Source organism: Gallus gallus, chromosome 2 (assembly GCF_016699485.2).
Source record: "Gallus gallus isolate bGalGal1 chromosome 2, bGalGal1.mat.broiler.GRCg7b, whole genome shotgun sequence".
Classification (NCBI taxonomy): Eukaryota; Metazoa; Chordata; class Aves; order Galliformes; family Phasianidae; genus Gallus; species Gallus gallus.
In genome coordinates, this window is record NC_052533.1 from 1,798,885 (window position 1) to 1,817,923 (window position 19,039).

General features: G+C 43.1%; 1 protein-coding gene across 3 annotated transcripts in view; it reads left to right on the top strand.

Moving 5' to 3' along the window:
* Window positions 1-19,039, top strand: part of VIPR1 (vasoactive intestinal peptide receptor 1) — a 110,492-nt gene that overhangs the window by 34,629 nt on the left and 56,824 nt on the right. For 2 of the 3 annotated variants that reach the window (NM_001097523.2, XM_015281047.4), the window contains exon 2: window positions 4,259-4,355. The exons of the other annotated variant lie outside the window; for it this stretch is intronic. In NM_001097523.2, coding sequence (NP_001090992.2) covers window positions 4,259-4,355 — 97 coding nt within the window. The remainder of the gene's footprint in view (window positions 1-4,258; window positions 4,356-19,039) is intronic. 3 annotated transcript variants of the gene reach the window in all.

Consider the following 19,039-nt stretch of genomic DNA (forward strand, 5'->3'; position numbering starts at 1 on the left):
CCACAGGAGAGTTGCCACAGAATTCAGAGCTGTGGGAAATCATGTCCAGTAAAAAACTTCTTCGTCATTCTGCTCAGAGCGTGTGCTGGAAAAATGGCCCTAACAAATCCAGCACAACTTTTACGTGGTAACGCATGCATTCCAGAAGGGCTTTTAGTGAGTGGGGGTTTACTGAGTTTGAGCTAGCTGCACATCCATGATAGATACGTCCAGGAAAAAGTGTTATTGGTTGCTAGATGGTGTTTGTGTGGCCTACCAAGTGCTGTGGTCATGCTTTCCTTTTATCTGCACTTTTTGAATGGGAAATGTGAACCACTGTGGTCCTTAGCCCTGTGTCTGTGTGGCCAGTTGCCTACTGATGTGAAAGATGTCAAACTCCACAGTCCTTGTGGATGTCCCATCCCTGGAAGCATTCAAGGCCAGGCTGAATGTGGCTCTGGGCAGCCTGGTCTGGTGGTTGGCAACCCTGCACATAGCAGGGGGGTTGAAACTAGATGATCCTTGAGGTCCTTGTCAACCCAAGCCGTTCTATGATTCTAGGATTCTATGATCCTCACCTCTTCCAGAAGGAAGATAAAAAAGCCAAAATGGGGAAGCAGTGAAGTGAGTTCACACCAAGGTATCTGTAAAGTCTGTTTCATTCCCTTCCGGGAGGAACCCACCAAGGAAGGACTGTTATTCAGCCTCTGATCCCAGGGAAGATGCGTTTTGGCAGACAAGACTCACAGCTCTTGTGAGATCTCTTGGATCATGAGCTTTTTGGCTATTGAGAAACAAGTTGAGGTGACCAAACTAGTTGCCCTGTTCACTACCGTGCCAACAGAACTGATGACCTACTAACAAAAAATTGGTGTTTTTTATTTTCCTAATGGTGCCTGAAAACTCTTTTGTTTTGTTTTTTGCTGCCTTTCTTAGCCTGTGGCAACGTCACCAGTGATAGCGGAGGGTTATTAATGTTATCACTGGGGAGGTAGAAGAGGGATGGCAGTATCTTAGGAGATGTTATGGCCTTAAGTTGTGCCAGGGAAGCCTGGGTTGGATATTAGGAACAATTTATTCTCAGAAAGAGAAGTCAGACACTGGCATAGGCTGCCCTGGGAGTGAGGGGCTCACCATCCCTGGATGTGCTCAAGAACCATGGGGATGTGGCACTGAGGCACATGGTTAGAGGATGTGGTGGGATGGGTTGGAGTTGGACTTTGGGATCTTAGAGGTCTTTTCCAACCTTTATGATTCTCTTTGTTTGAACTATTTATTTCCTTATTTAGTGTGGAAAATAAGCCACAAACTAGAATGCTTCAAATGTGAGTCTGTTTGACCTTGATGATTCAGTTTAAGGTCTTTTAGACACTAAATTCACACATCAATGGCCTTCCCCACCTAAATATTGGATATTTTAGTCTGAACTTCAGTCAGCCAAGGGGCATAAAAAAGCCTTCAAGACTGATGCTCACAAGCTCTCTGTGGACTAGAAGGAATGGCAAAAATAAATTGATACTAAATGCGCAGCTTTTGCCCAACTAAAATGAAGGAAGATAAGTCCCATTAATGGTAAAATAGTCTTTAAAAAAAGAGTTACCTCGTGCTGATTTAGAGAACTTAGTGTATTTACGTAGCCTCCTGTCTTATGATGTTGGCCCACGATGTCAGAGGTGGATGTTGGTGGGATGGCAATAGGGGTCGAACCTTCCCACCAATATTCCATCACATTTTCTCTCTGTGTGACAGATGACAGCGCAGGGGCAATCTGACAGAATGGTGTCTTACAGGGAAGTGTGTGTAGAGCAAAGGAGTGTCACTGAGTTCCTCCATGAACTAAAAGTGGCACCCACTGATGTTCACTGATGCCTGCTGAACGTTTATGGGAGACCACACAGGATGTGACCACAGCGAGGAGTGGGTGGTGTGTTTCAGCAGTAGCGTCAGTGGGTCACCTTTGCTGATGCAGATTTGTGCAAGTGCAGCATGCGGGCTCTTGATCACTGCTGGCAAAAATGCATAGCAAATAGTGTGACTACGTTAAAAAAGAGCATTTTGCAGCTGAGAATTTGCTCTAACGCAGAGTGTTATTGTGCTCTTTGTACTGGTTATCATTTCCATGAAAATAAACAGGAGGCATTATTTTTGGAGCAACCTAGGCAAATATGCAATCAACCAAGTTAGGCTTGCATTTTTTTGTGACTGGGAGATGTGGTAAAGTATTGCTAATGGGCTTAGCAGAACATCTGCAGCCTAAAAAAATCATAACAATGTGTTGTAGTGCTTTGCCAATCCTGATCAAAGTTAGAGCTGTATGAATTAATTTATAAAATGAAAACTCAAATTGTTTATAAATGTGAGAGAAATCAGGCAATAGGCTCAGTCCAGGGAGTTGTAACTTTCCTTTGAGAAAAAGGAATGTTTTGAAAGCAGAACATTTCAATCTTTATTTTTAAAGCAAGCTCCACGTTCTTTATATATATATATACACAGGTAAAATATATATATATACACATATAAATAAATTTCCCTTTGGAAAAAAAAAAGAAAGAAACATTTGAGTACCAGGAAAGCAGCAACTCAGTCTTCTTCAACTTGCTGTTGTTTTGGTTTTTCTTTTAATTTGACTGGAAAGTCACATTGCAATAATAATTGTCTGTATACTGCTATTCAAAGCCCATTCTCAGCCTAAGGGAAAGTACAGTCTGAGCAAGATGTGGACTAGAAGAAGGAAGAGAGTAGGTTGGATCAGTAAGAGACAGAATAAAAATTAATATGCTAAGTTATGCTATAATTTTAATCCAAAGGGTAAATTGCATCAAAGCTTTGTTACTTTGGAGGGTTTCTGGGTCTTCTGTTTTATGGCATTGGCTGCTGAATGAGTAGAAAAGTAGCTCTTGTTTTGAAAAGAGACGTGAAGAGTTCTTTTTTTCCTCCTTTCTCTGCTTATTTCAGAGCAAAATACTCTTTTCTTTTCCTTCCTTCTCCCTCCCCCTCCCCCCCCCCCCCCCCCCCCCCAGTTCACCAACTGTGAACACAGAATCAATGAATTTTAATGGAGAAAGGCTGTAACTCTGCCTCTCACATCTGTCCCTGAAGTTCACCTGACTGAGGGTCGCTCCTGCATTGTATTTCACAGTGATTGAGCAGACTCAAGCCAAGACTGCTGCTCTCTCCACATCATTTCCATTTCCATCTCACCACCTCTTTGCAGTTGGGTTTCTGAACAGGTATCTCCCAGCTCAATGTAGTTTGCCATCTCTTTGAAAGAGGTTGGGTTCTGTGCTTGATCTTGTGCAGCACCTGCCATAATGGAAAGCTTATGAAGACATGAGCAACAAAGTCATACAATCATTAAGGTTGTAAAAGCCCTCTGAGATCCCCAAGTCCAACTCTAACCCATCCCCACTATGCCCACTGACCATGTCCTTCAGTGCCACGTCTACCCTCTTCCTGAAAGCCCCCAGGATCTGTGACTCCACCACCCCCCTGGGCAGCCTATACCAGATGGGGTGTTCCCTACAAATGGGAGCAGGTTGGTGACGTTAACATGACCCCATCTGGCTCGTGGTTCCTTTTTTGGATGCCAATTGTTATGATCTGTACTTTGTGAGTGAGAATGCATGATGTAAAGAGTCCACAATTAATTATCTGCACATTTTGGACACTGATGTATTAAAAAAAGCCAAATACAATTAGATCCAAGTGGGGAGAAAACATTTATGGGGGGAAAAGCCTTCTTATTTGGATTTTCCTCCTTTTTAGCTCCTTGATCTCCTAATCTGCATCTGAGAATTTGATTTGGGTTTTGTTTTGCTCTGAATTAGCATGAACCAGGAGGCAGTCCATGTGAGAAAGGAGGGAATAAACGATGTAAGCACAGATCCCACTGCTCTTGGCATGAATTTTAAAGTTGCCATCTTCCTGCCCTAGATAGCTGTCAGTGTTAGGCTAGTCAGGCAGGGTTCCCAGAGGATAAAGAAGCAGAATTACTCCTGATTATCAGCAAAAAAGTCTTTTTGTTTGTTTTTTTGTTTTTATTTTTTTATGATAAGCACAGAGAACAATGTTTATGGAGTTTTTTTTGCTTTTTTTTTTTTTTTCCAGTAGTTATTGGATTATCCTCGCCTGTCTCAATCAAATGTACAATGAGGATGGATGCATATCCCCATGGTACATTGACCCAGCAGAGCTTGGCTAGCTGTGCATCCCCAGGAATGCATCCCTGAGTACAGACAGGTTTTGCTCACTCTTTCCTTTCTTCTTGCCCTTCTTGCAGGCATCCAGCACGCGCCCAGAGTGCAGCATCATGCTGGAAATTGAAGAGGAACGCAGCCAGTGCCTGGCAGAGATCACTGAGGATAATCAGACCTCAGGTATGGGAGCAACTTCTTCCATCTCTGACCCTCAGGCTCACATCCCTGGCCTCACATCTGCTTCATCTGTGCCATTTCTCACCCCTCTTGCAGCAGCAAGGTGCTGGCTGGGTTTGCTTTGGCTGACGTTGAGCTTTTATGTTAGGTGGGAGAGATACTGATCCTTCCAAAGCACAGTTCCACCAGCCACAAGTGTTTGAATAGCTTGATGATGATCACCCACAGGGGGGTGAACCTCAGCCATCTCAGGCTGTTTAATCACAGGCAGTCATTCCTCTTTCTGAACTGAACCAACTCCCTCCTTCAGTGATCAGGGAGGAGGGTCAAATCGACAGTGCCAGCTTTGCTCTCCATTCTCCCAAGGTTCCTCCATCCCAGCAGCTGTGGTGCTGTGCCTCCTTTGAGAAGAAGGCACGACACAGCATGTGTTGGGGAGGTGATGTTTCAGATCAGGAGAGATGCTGCAGGACATGGCTGTGAGGATGGGGGATGTTGCATGCATCTGTGCTGTTGAAGTTCCTTGGTATGCAGCCTGTAGGGAGCTTGGGGCATTTTGGCACAGCCTCTCATGCTCAACCCTTAATTGTAGAGATTTGTGTGGCAGAGAAATGAAGGTTTTGTTCTGGTCCTGTCCTGTCATATCTCATAACAGTTAAGTCAAAGCCCCAGGAATGAGATATTGAGGTGAACCTGTCCCCTCCAAGTGCCTCTCTCAAGGCAGGGCCAGAGATTGTGTGTAAAGGAGGTGTAGGGACCAGTGGGAGACTGGCAGGTTCCAAAAAGAAGAGATCACATCGACTGGGGTAGAGGTAGGAGGATGCATATCCTGCTTTACATTTGCATCCCACCTCCTGAAAGAGGAAAAAGTGAAAGATGTCTTCTCATCCTCTTTGACTTGGTACTGCTCAAAATAGGTTACAGACCAAAGGGCTGTTCTGCATGATGCTTATTAATGATAGAACAGCATCCTTGGGCCAAGCTGGTCCCTAAGGGAGCTTTACTGAATGCAAGGAAGGCTTTTGGCCCCTGCTTTTATCTATTAAGATATGTTTTCCTTTGATTTCAAGCATCCCTGCGCAGTTAAATAGAGCTGTTTGAAGAAATGTTCTCCTAGAATACAGTAAAGGAGGGAGAAGTCAGGGTACTTAAATACATCCTCTGAAAGCCAACTAAATGCTTCATTTCACATTCATGCACACTTGTAGAAATTCAATTAAATGCAGCACATTCGAAATGGAAGAATAAGTATTTGATTGTTAATTTTTTTCTCCTTTTTCAAAATGTTTTTCCTCATTAAAATTTTTAGTCCAAAATGTGTTTTTTCTTTTTTTTTTCCCTCTCCACTGAATTAAATGAACGTATTTTTGCTGATTTTGATGTAAGAACATGCTCAGCCTTACTGCATGCCATCCATGCCTAAAGCATGAGCAAGTGTCTAAACACCTTCTGGAGTTTGTTTTTCATAAGGGAATGCTGAAATATTGGGTTGTAGGAATTCTGCATTTCTTCCCATTCCTACCATAGTCATTAAACAAGATATGAGCACTGTAAGATGTTATCCTCCATGGAGATGATGATTACTACTCCTGAGTCAATCTGCATATATCAGCTTGTTGAAGTGGTCACCAATGATGTCAATGTGGAACACATGTGTGCGTGGACATCTACAGCCAAATTTTACAATGCAACCTACATCAGTAGGTATTCAAGAGCTCAGTATGACTTCCAGCAAAGAACTCACCTCTGCCCTTGCAATCAATGGATAGAAGCCACAACTTCTGATGTGTGATTGCTCTGGCACTCAAGTGGGCGACTGATAGATAGGTGCATCAACTTTTGGAGATGTCTGTTTTGGAAGTAATGTGGACCGGCAGATTCTAAATGTCTAAACAGCATGTTTCCCTGTTGGAGTGTCCAATGCATGGATGTGTGAGCTCAAGTAGGCAGAAAAAAAAGCTCTTTTTTTTTTTTGTAGTGGTGCTCTAGAAGTCAGTAAATGTAGCTGAACTTTGGAGAGGTGGAGGAGGGGGCAGTTCGGTTGGCAGGGATGACATGGAAGTGATGACAGGAGATCACAAAGAGGTGAAGATTATTTCCAGCAACACTAAGACTGTACAATTTAAAAATAAATGCTGCATAAAACCTCCTAGCTAAATTCCCTAGAAAAGCATTAACTTTAATGTAGCTCAGTCTCACAAGGAAGAATGGAAAGCAACTGGTGCTCTCTGCCAGTTGTAACGTAGTACTGTGATTTATGGCCAGGTAGGTGTATTGCCTTCTGTGCATTCAACATCCTGTTAGCAAGAAGAAAATCACTTGAGATTTAACAACCAATTTATTATCCTTTCTAATTGAATGGGATTAAGGAAACGTGCAGTTCCAATACAGTCTAGAAATAAAGCTTTGTTTAGAAGCCATTATCAGTTGTATCGATCGGAGGGGCTTAATCACAGCTGTAATTTGTTGTGTCAAATAGATTAGTCATTTGTAAAGAACACCTGATGGTAATACTGAGATTAATCACTAGCTCAGGGTAAGCAGGTAGATTTCCACTGATAAACAATAACATCTGTCTTAACACTGTTTTGTGTTTGAACAGCCATTAATTATAGTGGGTGTATGTGCGTGAGTTAAATCAATGCTTTCTTTTCAAATTAAATGTCTGTGTTTTCAGTGCAGGTAGTGGGGGCCAATTGCTGTTCCTAGAATCAGTCCTGGACCACAGATAGCCACCATTGGCGAGACTGGAGTCTCTCTGTTCCCTATTAGGTGTGTTATCTGGTATCTGCAAAGTTGCCCACCTTTGAGGAGACCGTGTCTGATAAGGTGATGTTGTCTTTTTGAGTGCAGAAGGTGCAACTGGGATGCAACAGCAGTGAAGATTGGTTTAAGCTGGCAGCACGTGCAAAAAATGAAGTGTCTGTGAGATTGACGTTTGGGTTTTAAGGAAGTTGCTAACCATCAGAGGGCACAGAGCTGCAGGAAGGAGTGCTTTATTGGCTCCGTGATGGAACGTGCCCAGTTTATGAAAGGGTGTGTAAGACGCAGTTGTGCTTTGCAGTATGGGATTGAGTTTCATGAGCAGGACTGCCCTGGCAGCCCTCTGCCCTGTTATCCTTTTACCTCAATGATCAGACATGATCTTGTACCTCTTGTAAAGTGGTGATTGTGATGCAGTACAGAGGTGGATTCTTTATCATTGGAATCAAGACCAGGTAGACTGAGATCTGTTGGCTTCACGTGGGCAAATAGCCACTGGTTGGGAATTACTTTTGGTGAGGGATCTCTGATTTTAGGTTGCCCTGAGGTATTGTAGCTGAATGTAAGCATCTCTTTCAGGATGCAGTGAATTGTGTTCAGATTGTTGTGTTGTGGAGGCTTAGCTCAGCTGTGTTGGAAATAACCCCAGTTCCCAGGTGGGTCCCATCCTGTTGTTCACTGTCTTGAAGGGGTTTGGGGTAAGTAAGGTGACGTCCCACTCCCATCATTAGGAGAGATGAATCTGTGTGCTCACATACAGAATTGCAATTGGAGGAATGAAACCTTCACTAGGGCATTTGTCACATGACCTTTCCAGCCTCTTTTATTCCCTGAAAAGGGTTTACTGTACAATTTGTAGTGCTACTAAGAAAAAGTCTTCTGTAGAACTTGTTACTGTGCAAATGGCAGGACTCTTCCCTGCCCAGTGCAGGAGGTGATGCTCACAATGCCTCATCTCAGTCTCAGCAAAGAGTGTGTTCCTAAGTGACCTAAAAACCAGTAACGTTACCTGTACTTCTCCTACAGCGTGTTATAGAGGACCTTTGCTGGGTTTGGCATGATGGAAAATGGGCACTGGTTATTCCTTCCTTTATCACAAAGCCAAGAGAAGGTACTGCTGAACTGCATCACAGATGTGCCCAGGTGTTGAACTGATGGTGTTTTATAGTTTTGTCATGTGGGAATTGGCTGGCTTTCTTTGTAGGCCACATGATGATCTCATGGCAGGCATGGAAGGGTTGCAGTAGTTCAGATACTGAGAATGACACAGATCGTAGCTGCACGTAGATGTCACACACACGTGAATCATTTAGAATTTAGAATCATCTAGTTCCAATCACCCTGCCAAAGAGGGCTGGTTTTCTTTTTATTCCAGATTCTTTAATGCCCCTTCCTAAACATGTTCTAATCTCTCTCCATGATGATCTCCCTGCAAACTTTACCTCAGTAGACATCCATAGACTATTGCAACTGTAGCATCGTGGTTTAGTAGGCATGGTGGGGATGGGTTGATGGTTGGACTAGATGATCTTAGTGGTCTTTTCCAACCATTATGATTCTATCTCAGCACTACTGCTGAAGTGAAGGTGGTTCCTGGGTTTTCTTGGCTTCAGTTTTCCTCCTTTAAACTAAAAGCAATGCTATTTTCGTATCTAGAAGGGGTAAGCTAAGGACAAGTACATTGAAATGTGTCCACTTGCAGGTTTTTTTTTTTTTATGGTTTAGACTTCTAACAGAATTGTGCATAGATAGAATACTAAAGGCAGTATTTTGGCAGCACATACAGTTTGAATTCACAGGAAAATATTATGTATCTGTGGAGAAATAACACTTCGAAAGAGAAACCCCATGGAGTTCAGGTTAGATAAGTCAAGTTTTCTATCCTCTCCCAGTGAATCCATATGTAGTATCATGCATCACTCGGAATTGGCTGTGGGTGCAGATTTTGTGGGTGATATTTTCCTAGAAGCTGCCAAGGGAGTACCTTGGGGAACCTCAAAACCACATTCCCCTGTACACTAGTGCCAAGCAATGCAATGCAGGAAAGGGCAAGTGGAGGCAAGAGCTGAAGTCTTGACAGTGCTCTGGCATTCAATATTGGTGGGACATAGAGCCCAGGTGTTCATCAGCCAGTTCCTGGGAGAGTCCTGCCTGGGCAGCTGCAGGATCTGTTCACTGAATCATTAAGGTTGGAAAAGACCTCTAAGATCATCTAGACCAACCACCAAGGCCAAGTCAGGCCCAGGATTTGAGTGCCTTCAGCAAAGCTTCCCCATTGGATGAGCATGATGAGAAGTTTTGGGAGTTGCTCTGCAGACAGGGGTTGCCACGTAGCCAGTAGCTGCTGCAGTAGGATGATATGCAGTACCTGTTTGGGCTGCTGTCCTTCCCTTTCTCTTTGCTCTCTCATGGGACTGCTCCTCTGGTAGCATCTCCCACCCCACAGTAAGGTAATTCTATAGCCTGTTGTTCTCCGAGGCATTTATTCGTTGCAGTTTATAACAGAGTTTCTCAGACCTCTATGTTACTTTGAAAATGCATATGAGCATATTTCAGAAGCAAAGAATGCAATCCCAGCCCCACTGAAAACTAAGCTTTTACTCCAGATTCTTCTTCAACCAAGACATCTGTATGCAATGCAGTAACTGCTCAGATGATAATACAGATAGCAGCAGTAGGGCTAGGAGGAGAAGGTAGCTGGAGGGAGTTCTGCTTTCCAGGCCCGCAGATGGTGGTAAATCTCTCTCCATGTGAAGTGTGTCAGAGCCCCTAAGGCTTGCTGCAGGGCAGGTTTCATCGCTGCATGGCTTCTTGCTGACTTCCACTTGCTTTTTTGTTTATCCCTGAGCGCCAAGTGTTGTTTTTTCATTGTTGTTTGCCTTTGTTTTGCTTTGTTCTGTTTTTAAAGAAAGCTCCCCCCTTGCCATGGCTGCAGTTTACTGATAGTTCAGCTTAATCTGAAGCATCCAAATAAAATAAAATAAATCCCATTTTATTTACTCTTTTTTGGCCTTGTCAACAAAAGCAATGACATCTAGGTGAGTTGACTGTGCTCATTATCTCCTTATCTCATTATTGCTAATTGATTCTCTCCACAATCAGAAATTCTTTCAGAAGTGACAGAGTCAATTAGGGATGACAGTTGAATGAGGTACTGTGTGACTCATATTTGGATGGGGTGAGCAGCTCTGGAGACCATGCTTCTATGCAGGAAACTGATGTCCCACGGTTAACCACCTTCATGGAGAGTGGTGGTAATATTAGGCAGATCTCAGGCATGGGAAGTCTAGCCCAGATTTGTAGATTAATAGCATGCAAGTTTAGGTATGAGAGAAAACGCTCGAGAACGTAGAGTTGACATTTAAACCACAGAAGATTGCTGAGTCTGATGATCTACAGAGATGGGAGGGGATTTTCTGTGTTTATATGTTCCTTGGCTTGGTAACAGAAAATCGCTGAGGCTGGCAAAGACCTCTGAAGATCACCTAGTTCAAACCTCATCTAAACCAGTCAGTCAGCACGGGGTGTTCGGGGCTGTGTCCATTTGGGTTTTGAATATTTCCAGGGATGGAGGCAACCCGTCTAGACAACCTGCTCCAGTGTTTATACTTGTTAACCACAAATAAAAAAATAATAATAAAAAAAACCAAAACAAAACAACTTAGGTTTAAATGGATTTCCTTGTGTTTTAGTTTGAACTTGTTGTCTGTTGGGTATTGGGCACCACTGAGAAAATGCTGGCTCTGTTTCTTCCATCTCTGCTGTACTGGGGAGACCCAGAACTGGACACAGCCCTTCAGGTGCTGAGCAGAGGGGAAGGATCGCCTCCCTTGACTTGCTGCTACTTTCCCCAGTGCAACTCAGGACACCTTTAGCCTTCTGAATGGCAAGGTCACAATTCTGGCTCACCTTCAGCTTGGTACCCACATGCAACTGTCCTTCTCTGCGAAGCCTGTAAATTACATGGCTTTACTGCTCCCCAAGTACAGGATTTGGCATTCCCCTTGTTGAACTTCCCTTTTTAAATAGTTTTTCAGGACTTTTTTCATCCAGAAAGGAAGACCTGCTCTGTTTGAATTCTGACTTCCTGCAGAAGTTAAATGGAAGTGAAATAAGCTCTGCACTTCACAGCTAGAGGCTGTCAGCATCTTACAGATCAACATTTTGTCTGTTTGCTCAATACTGAGGAGATAACTGAGGTGATTTTCAAAGTGTCACTGAGAATTGCCAGTAGCCATTAAGGAGCTGCTACGGTTGAGCTGCTTCTGATACCCTGAGTACTTCAGCACTGCATTTTGTATTTGCAATCTAGACCTGTCTGTCATTCTGGCAGGATGTAAAACCCAATCAAAAAGTCAAAAAGTGGAAAATATGAATGAAAATAGTCCCCATCACCTTCCCTTGTCTTCACTTATTAAGTTGTATATGCCTCAGCTTGTTGTGAACAACAGAGCTCACTCCTGTAATCTCATCACCAACATTGTCTCATACAAGTGAATCCAAATGGAGAATAGCCCATGTTGTTTATCCTCCCTATAACGTCTTTCCCATTCCACAGTTCTGCAGTGGAAGTTGGCTTGAAAAGCCAGATTTGGAACTTGGGGTTCTTTGACAGTCTCCCTTGAAGATGTCAAGGTGTGTTTGACAAGAGAAGAAGCAGTGAACATATGGAAATTAAAAGTCAAGCTGGAAAAACGTTAATGAAGTTTAAATGAGGAGTCTGTTTATTCATCACCATCTGTTTATAATGCAGTAAGATAAGAAATAATTAATACTTCCTTGCTAGCAAAAGTTCAAGTGAATTCTCACCTTCCCAGTTGCATAAGACCACCTGGGACAGATGATATGTAGGTAGGATTGGTATGGCAGCCCAGTTGTCAGCGAGTCTCCAGGTGCTCCATCGCTGGAGGAGAGGGGATGGATGGACACACCCAGGGCTGAGAATGTATGATGTTTTCAGGCTGCATCTCTGAGACCTGCCAAATGCTCCTATCGTGCTCCTTACACCTCCACTTGCATCAGGATAGATGGTTTATTGGCCATTGTTTTAAAGTCAGTAGTGGAGGGATTATTTAGACAAGCCTCTGAGCTGGCAGGTTTGAAGGGTGGTAGTTTTCCAGGAGTGATTTAGAGCAGTCAAAGAAAGCAGTCAAGAAAAACAGCCCCTTGGACAGGGGTTGATTCATGAGAGCGTGAGTCATAGATCAAAGATCTGACTTAATAGAATCATAGAATCATAGGATGGCCTGGGTTGAAAAGGACCACAATGCTCATCCAGTTTCAACCCCCTGCTATGTGCAGGGTCACCAACCACCAGACCAGGCTGCCCAGAGCCACATCCAGCCTGGCCTTGAATGCCTCCAGGAATGGGACATCCACAGCCTCCTTGGGCAACCTGTTCAGTGTGTCACCACCCTCTGAGTGAAAAACTTCCTCCTAATATCTAACCTAAACTTCCCCGTCTCAGTTTAAAACCATTCCCCCTTGTCCTCTTGCTATCCACCCATGTAAACAGTCATTATAGGTGCTTTTCGATAATCAGCATGGCCACCAGTTACTGTTTCAGAGGCCAGTAGGGCTCTTATAATTGCTATGTCATATCTACTAGCCACTCCAACATTCTTATATATCCTAGGGCATCAGGAATGGCACTAAGAGCCTTTTCATAAGAAGCTAAATCAAGCCCTGAGTATCTAGTTAATATATTCAGTGAAGACTGGAGGGTATATCAGTTCAGTCTAAAATAGTCATAGAATCGTAGAATCGTTTGAGTTGGAAGGGACCATTAAAGACTTGTTATCACAGCAGACTCTGCTGAAGTCTCCTTTCTTGTAGCCCCCCTTTGAATACTGAATAATCACTTGAATTGGTTCTTAACGATCTCTTTAATGACAAAAGGACCTACAAGACATCTTTCTCTGTTCTTTCCTTATCTTCTTACCTTATCTTCCGAGTTACTCTACTCTCTAACTCTGGTCCAGGCAATACAGAGGGTGTCTTGATTTCAGTCTTGCTATGACCAGCAGCATTGATGGTCCAAGCTTCTGGAGATAACATTGGTCCTCACTGTTCCTGGACAATGTTCAGAAATGAATGTGTTCTCCCACTGAAGGGGTTCTCCCTACAAACCTAATCACCTTGCCCTGTATAGATAAGAGCTGTTTTTTTGCCTCAACCTCATCTTTCTACAGACACAGACATGAGATAAGATGTTACCACGTTTTCTCCCTTAATATGCTGTAGGGGTAGAGGCTTTGCTTTTGTTTTCCCTGTTGCTGACATGTCCTGGCTGCAAGCTTTCAAACAAACAGCAGTGTTTATTTGACTCGGGAACAGCTGTCCTGTAGCTTTTGGGGATTAACAGCCATTTATTGGACGTAAGTCTTGTACTGGAAAAGGCATTTTATTTTGGAGAATATGTCACATTTGGAAATGCCGTCAGACTTGTTGGTTATTTTTATTTTTGTATGCTATAAAGTAGATATGCACACAGCATTAGTTTTGCAAAGGTTACAGAAACAAATGCCATTGCCATGGACTGATGGAAAGCAAATCCAAAATGTTTTTAAAGCTCTGGGTAATTGCTCAGATGAAATCTATTTATGGAGGGCTTTTAATTTTTATTTTTTATTTTTTTTTTTGACAGCACTTTGTAATTGTCTACTTCACATCCCATCAGGTTTCTGGTTAAGAAATCTCTCCTTCCTGATGTTTTTATTTTTATTATTTTCCTTCTGATTGTACCAAGGCATTTTCATTATGGTATCCATCCATCTCATGTGCAACAAGTACGTGGGGAAAATGTTGCATATGGCATAAGTTATGTGCAGCTGCTGCAGACAGTGGGGATTTTACTGTGCTCTGGACTTGCTGTAACCAAGATGTCTTTACTTCTTGGTAGCCAGAACATTTAAGGTAGGAAAGTGAAGTTGTGGAGAAAAGGAGAAACTGAGGTCTGAGGTGCCACACTGGAGAAAAGTATGGGTTCTATTAAGAAAACCTTTTAAATTACACACAAACTTTTCTTTTTTCTTGCCTTCCAACCATCAGTGTTGTGGGCAAGAAGCACACTTCCAGCATAAACTCCAGCCCATTCAATAGGAAGGAGCCAAATAATGAAGGTTTTACATGATGAAGCACTCTCCAGCTTTGCATGCTGACTGCAATATCTTTCTAGTAGTAGATTAGGGAATCTATGGCTTATGATTTGTTGAGGAAAGTTCCCCTTTACGCTTCCCTTTTCTGTGGAGTGTCATATTTAGCAGTATTTAATGGTATGTACTGTATTTAACAGTATTTACTTCAATAGCAAGACTTGGCTGAAAATCTCCTCCATTGCAAAGCACATTCTTTGGTCTTGAAGGAAGAGAATAAGTCTATAAAATAACAACAGAATATGATATTTAAAATTCCACTTAGTCATGCTTTTAATTGTGTTTGCTTGCTTTTCTTCAGTGACCAAGTCAAACAGAGCTGGTCACTCAGAGGACCGGCACTTAACTTGAGTGACCAAGTCATAGAATCATGATAGAATTGTCTGAATTGGAAGGGACCGTAAAAGTTCATCTAGTCCAGATCACCTGCAATAAACACGGACATCCACAGCTCCATCAGGTGCTCAGAACCCCATCCAGCCTGACCTTGAGTGTCTGAAATGGTGGGGCACCATCACCTCTCTGGGCAACCTGTGCCAGTGCTTCACCACCCTTATAATAAAGTCACCTTTACTGTGAATTGCTGTCTGGAGACACCAACAAGGTAAAATTCATATAGAAAGAGTAGGAACCTAAATTCACAAGGATTAAGTGTGGTTTAATTTCTGCAAGCACAGAGGGATTGGGGCAAGGAATGAGGAAAAGCTGGAATAATCTTATGAACATCCTCTATGTCCAAGCACTAAAGAACTATCCCTTATTTAGAAGCTGAAGAGGCGTGAAGTTACATTTTAGGCTTCATAAATCCTTGTTTTGTGTCTTGGCATCTTTTGTTTCAGTTCACACATTCTCCTATTAGGCAGAAGGACTTAGCTTACAAATATCATTAATGAAAAGAATGATGTGGAGAGATGGAGTCAAGTGTTTGTTTAGTTTGTTGGTTAAAGAAAGGCTGAAAGATTTGATATTTCTTTTCTTGTTTTCTAGTGGATGTTGTTGATGGAAAAACTCAGGATTTTCGTGCTTAAAAATAATCCTTCAGAAATGCTCTGTTGTTATTTCTTTCATGCTGCTAAGAATGACTCAGTCTGGGGGCTTAAGGTGAGGTTTCCTTCACATGTCTTTGAGTCAAATTTCTGCAAACATTTAGGAAGAAAGACACCTTTTAACATTTCCTGTTGAGTTCCTGGACAGTTTCTATTGAAAGCCACTGCAGAAGTGCAAATCAGTTCTTGCAGCAAGTAACAGTGTTCTTACTGTCTGCAGCTTGTATACTGAGTGGAGAAAAATCAAATTCATCTCTCTGTCTTTCCACACATATGGAATTATAGTCCATGATAATTTTTTTCACTTAATCCTTAGTCTGAGGATCCTTTTTGTCTTCTGCAGTTGACCAAATCAATTTTCTGCTGAACTGAGTGCAGATCCCTCGCTGAGAGAAGGTTGAAGGAGCACGAGTGTGCTACAGAGAGCAAAGCAGTGGTGGGAAGGAAATGTTACAGTGCTGGGGTTTTGCATGTTCTGTCAGGGCTGTGGTTTTCCTTCAGCTTTGTGGTTTATCTGTCACATCCTGCCCACAGCTCTGGAGTGGCAGTGGGCAGCAGGCAAAAAATATCCAAATTGAATGCAAAGCCATGGAAAGCTGGAAGGGAAACTCTAAAGGGACAGGTTTGCTCCAAAACAGAATGTTAGTGTTGATAAAAATAAAAACACAATGAGGTGAAGGTGGAGGAGTAGAGATGCCCAAAGGATGTGCTAATAATATGTATGTAAGATGCAAGAGGTTGAATTTTGCAGGGAGTGTGGGAGGGATTGCAGTGAAACTTAGAAGCCAAGCTAGCCAAGATCAAAACCAACCTACTGCAGAAAAAATAAGGTACAACTATTCTGCAATTCCAAGGAAGAGTAAAATGAAGTAGAGCTAGAAATCCATGTGAAAGAAGGGTCATAAGGAGGATCTGAGAAGCTGCAGGCCTGTCAACCTGACCTCGGTTGCCAAGGAAGTTTATGGAACAGATCATCTTGAGGGAGATCACACAACATGTGCAGGACAGCAGGTGGATCAGGCCTAGCCCACGTGGATTCATGAAAGGCAGGTCTCCTGCTTGACCAACCTGATCTCCTATGATAAAATGACCCACCTGGTGGATGAGGGAAAAGCTGTTGACAAAGTCTACCTAGACTTCAGCAAAGCCTTTGTTACAGTCTTCCACACTATTCTCCTGCAGAAGCTGGCAGCCCATGGCTTGGACAGATAGACTCTTTGCTGGGTAAAGAACTGGCTGGATGGCCAGGCCCAGAGAGTGGTGGTGAATGACGTTCCATCTAGTTGGCAACTGGTCTTGAGTGGTGTTCCGTAGAGGTTGGTACTGGGGCTTGTTCTGTTCAGTATCTTCATTGATGAGTTTGATAAGGGGATTGAGGGCATCCTCAGTAAGTTTTCAGATGACACCAAATTGGAATGAAGTTTAATCTGCCTGAGAGTAGGAAGGCCCTACAGAGGGATCTGGACAGGCTGATCACTGGGCTGAGGCCAATGGGATGAAGTTCAACAAGACCGAGGGCCAGGTCCTGCACAATGGCCACAACAACCCCAGGCAGCACTGCAGGAATGGGGCAGAGTGACTGGAAAACTGTGTGGAAGAAATAGACCCGGGGGTGTTGGTCAATGCTTTTCTAAACGTGAGCCAGCAGTGTGTGGGTGGTCAAGAAGGCCAGTGGCATTCTGGCTTGTATCAGAAATAGAGCTGCCAGGAGGAGCAAGTGTTCGTCCCCCTGTACTCAGCTCTGGTGAGGCTGCACCTTGAGTACTGTGTGCAGTGTTGGGCTCCTTACTACAAGACCGGTTAGGGCAATTTCTTCTCCAAAAGAGTGGTCAGGCACTGGAATAGGCTGCCCAGTTGCATCACTGTCTCTGGAGGTGTTCAAGAAATGTTTAAGTGTTGTACTAAGGGATGTCATTTAGTGTGGAAATATTGGTGGTGGGTGGACGATTGGATTAGATGACCTTGGAGGTCTTTTCCAACCTTGGTGATTCTGTGGTTCTAAACAAAAAAGGATACAAGGGAGACATGATAGGAAACTGCTTCCATGCAAGAAGTAATTAAATAGGCTCGGACACTTCAGCTTGAAAAAGAGATGCTTGAGGAGGAATATAAAAGAGGATTTTATGGTTTTCCTCCCGAGGGAAAGGAAGATTGTGACTAGGTTATAAGTATTTCTGTATTCATAAAGGAACTAGGCAATTCCTTATGAAACCAGCAATGAGCAGGTTCAAAGCAAATTCAGAAAAGGATGTTCTTTCAGCAGACACTTCAGCTGTGCAATTCCTTAGCCCAGGAGGTTGTGAATGTGAAAAATTTCCATAGGCTTAAAAGCAAAATCAAATTGCAATTAATTTAAAAGATTTATGGAAGAAAAAGTATCTTTCTAGATTCTTATTATTGTTACGTACCACTTCTAAAATTTAAATTGAAGGTCATCCCTGATTCAGTAAGCCTGGGCTCATTGGAGGCGGGGGCAGTAGTAGTCCAAGGCTCATGATGGGCTTTCCAGTTCTCTTGCATGACTGAATTCATGTTTCCATCTAGAACTGACATGTAGTTAGCAGATTATTGTATGGACCACCATTTGGGATTTGTTTTCTTCAGTCATGTAGAAAGTTGATGCCCATCTGGGACAAGAAAATCAATGTAAAGGTGATTGGTTATAATGAGACCAAGCTGGACAAACCAGGAGAAAGCATCTAGGTGTATCTTCTGTGCAGGCTGTCAGTGGGAGAGTAAGTGTCACCTGACAGCTAACTTACTTCTGGGAAGATGGAAAGTGCCTCGTGATACCAAATTGGAGTGAAAAGAGTTTCCATTCAAAGCACATCAGGTTACCACTGTGATGGGACTGGGTGATACCTTTGGCTTGCTGTTATCTGCATGTAGGTAGCTAGAGGAAAAAGAGCCCCCCAAGATCTACTAGGCAACAAATGGGTATCTTTGCATCTGAATGTGGATTTGGAGAGCAAAACTCTGGAGGACTTTTGGGAAGAAGAGACCACAAGTGATTGCATTTGTTAGGAGGTGTTCAGTGTGAATGACAGATGTGCTGAAAGGCTTTTTCTCTGACTTGTGAGTTCACCTGAGTTAAGACCATGCTTTGAAAGTAGCCTACTGCCATTAGTTTCTCTCCTCAGCCAAACCCAGTCAAATCTCAGAGCCAAGACAGAGCTATGGAGATTCATCTTTATTCACAAGGGGAAGTTATACTCTGCTGCTTCCTAGATAAGCTCTGATGGCATGATTTCTGTAAGCGTAGATATAGCTCAAATAAATGTTCTTTGAGCTCTAATCTGCCAGATCTGCAAACTTCCACATATCTGTGCCTCATATGAATTTTCATGTTTTGTGTTTATTAACCCTTTAAATGGAGAGAAAATGAGGGCCTGAGCTTTGATTCTCATTTAGCAGCGGCAGTGGGAAAGGTTATCACCTCCTGTAGCTGTGCTGGGTTGTCCGCTGCAGCATGGACTCTGTCAGCATCTCTGGCCACTGCTGTGGCAGTCAGGCCTGGCCTGCCAAGAGCAAGAAGAACTATATGGTGAACACCACCCCAGCGTCAACTTCTATTACAGGAGGACTCCCCAAAGCCCAGAGGGCTGTGATTGGTACAGCCAAGACACTTGGCTTGCAAAGAGGGAAGTCTGAAGTGTTGGATGTGAAAATCCGAGCTCCAGCACATTGCTGACAGCTTCCAGCTTGTTCCTTGACCATACTCCTT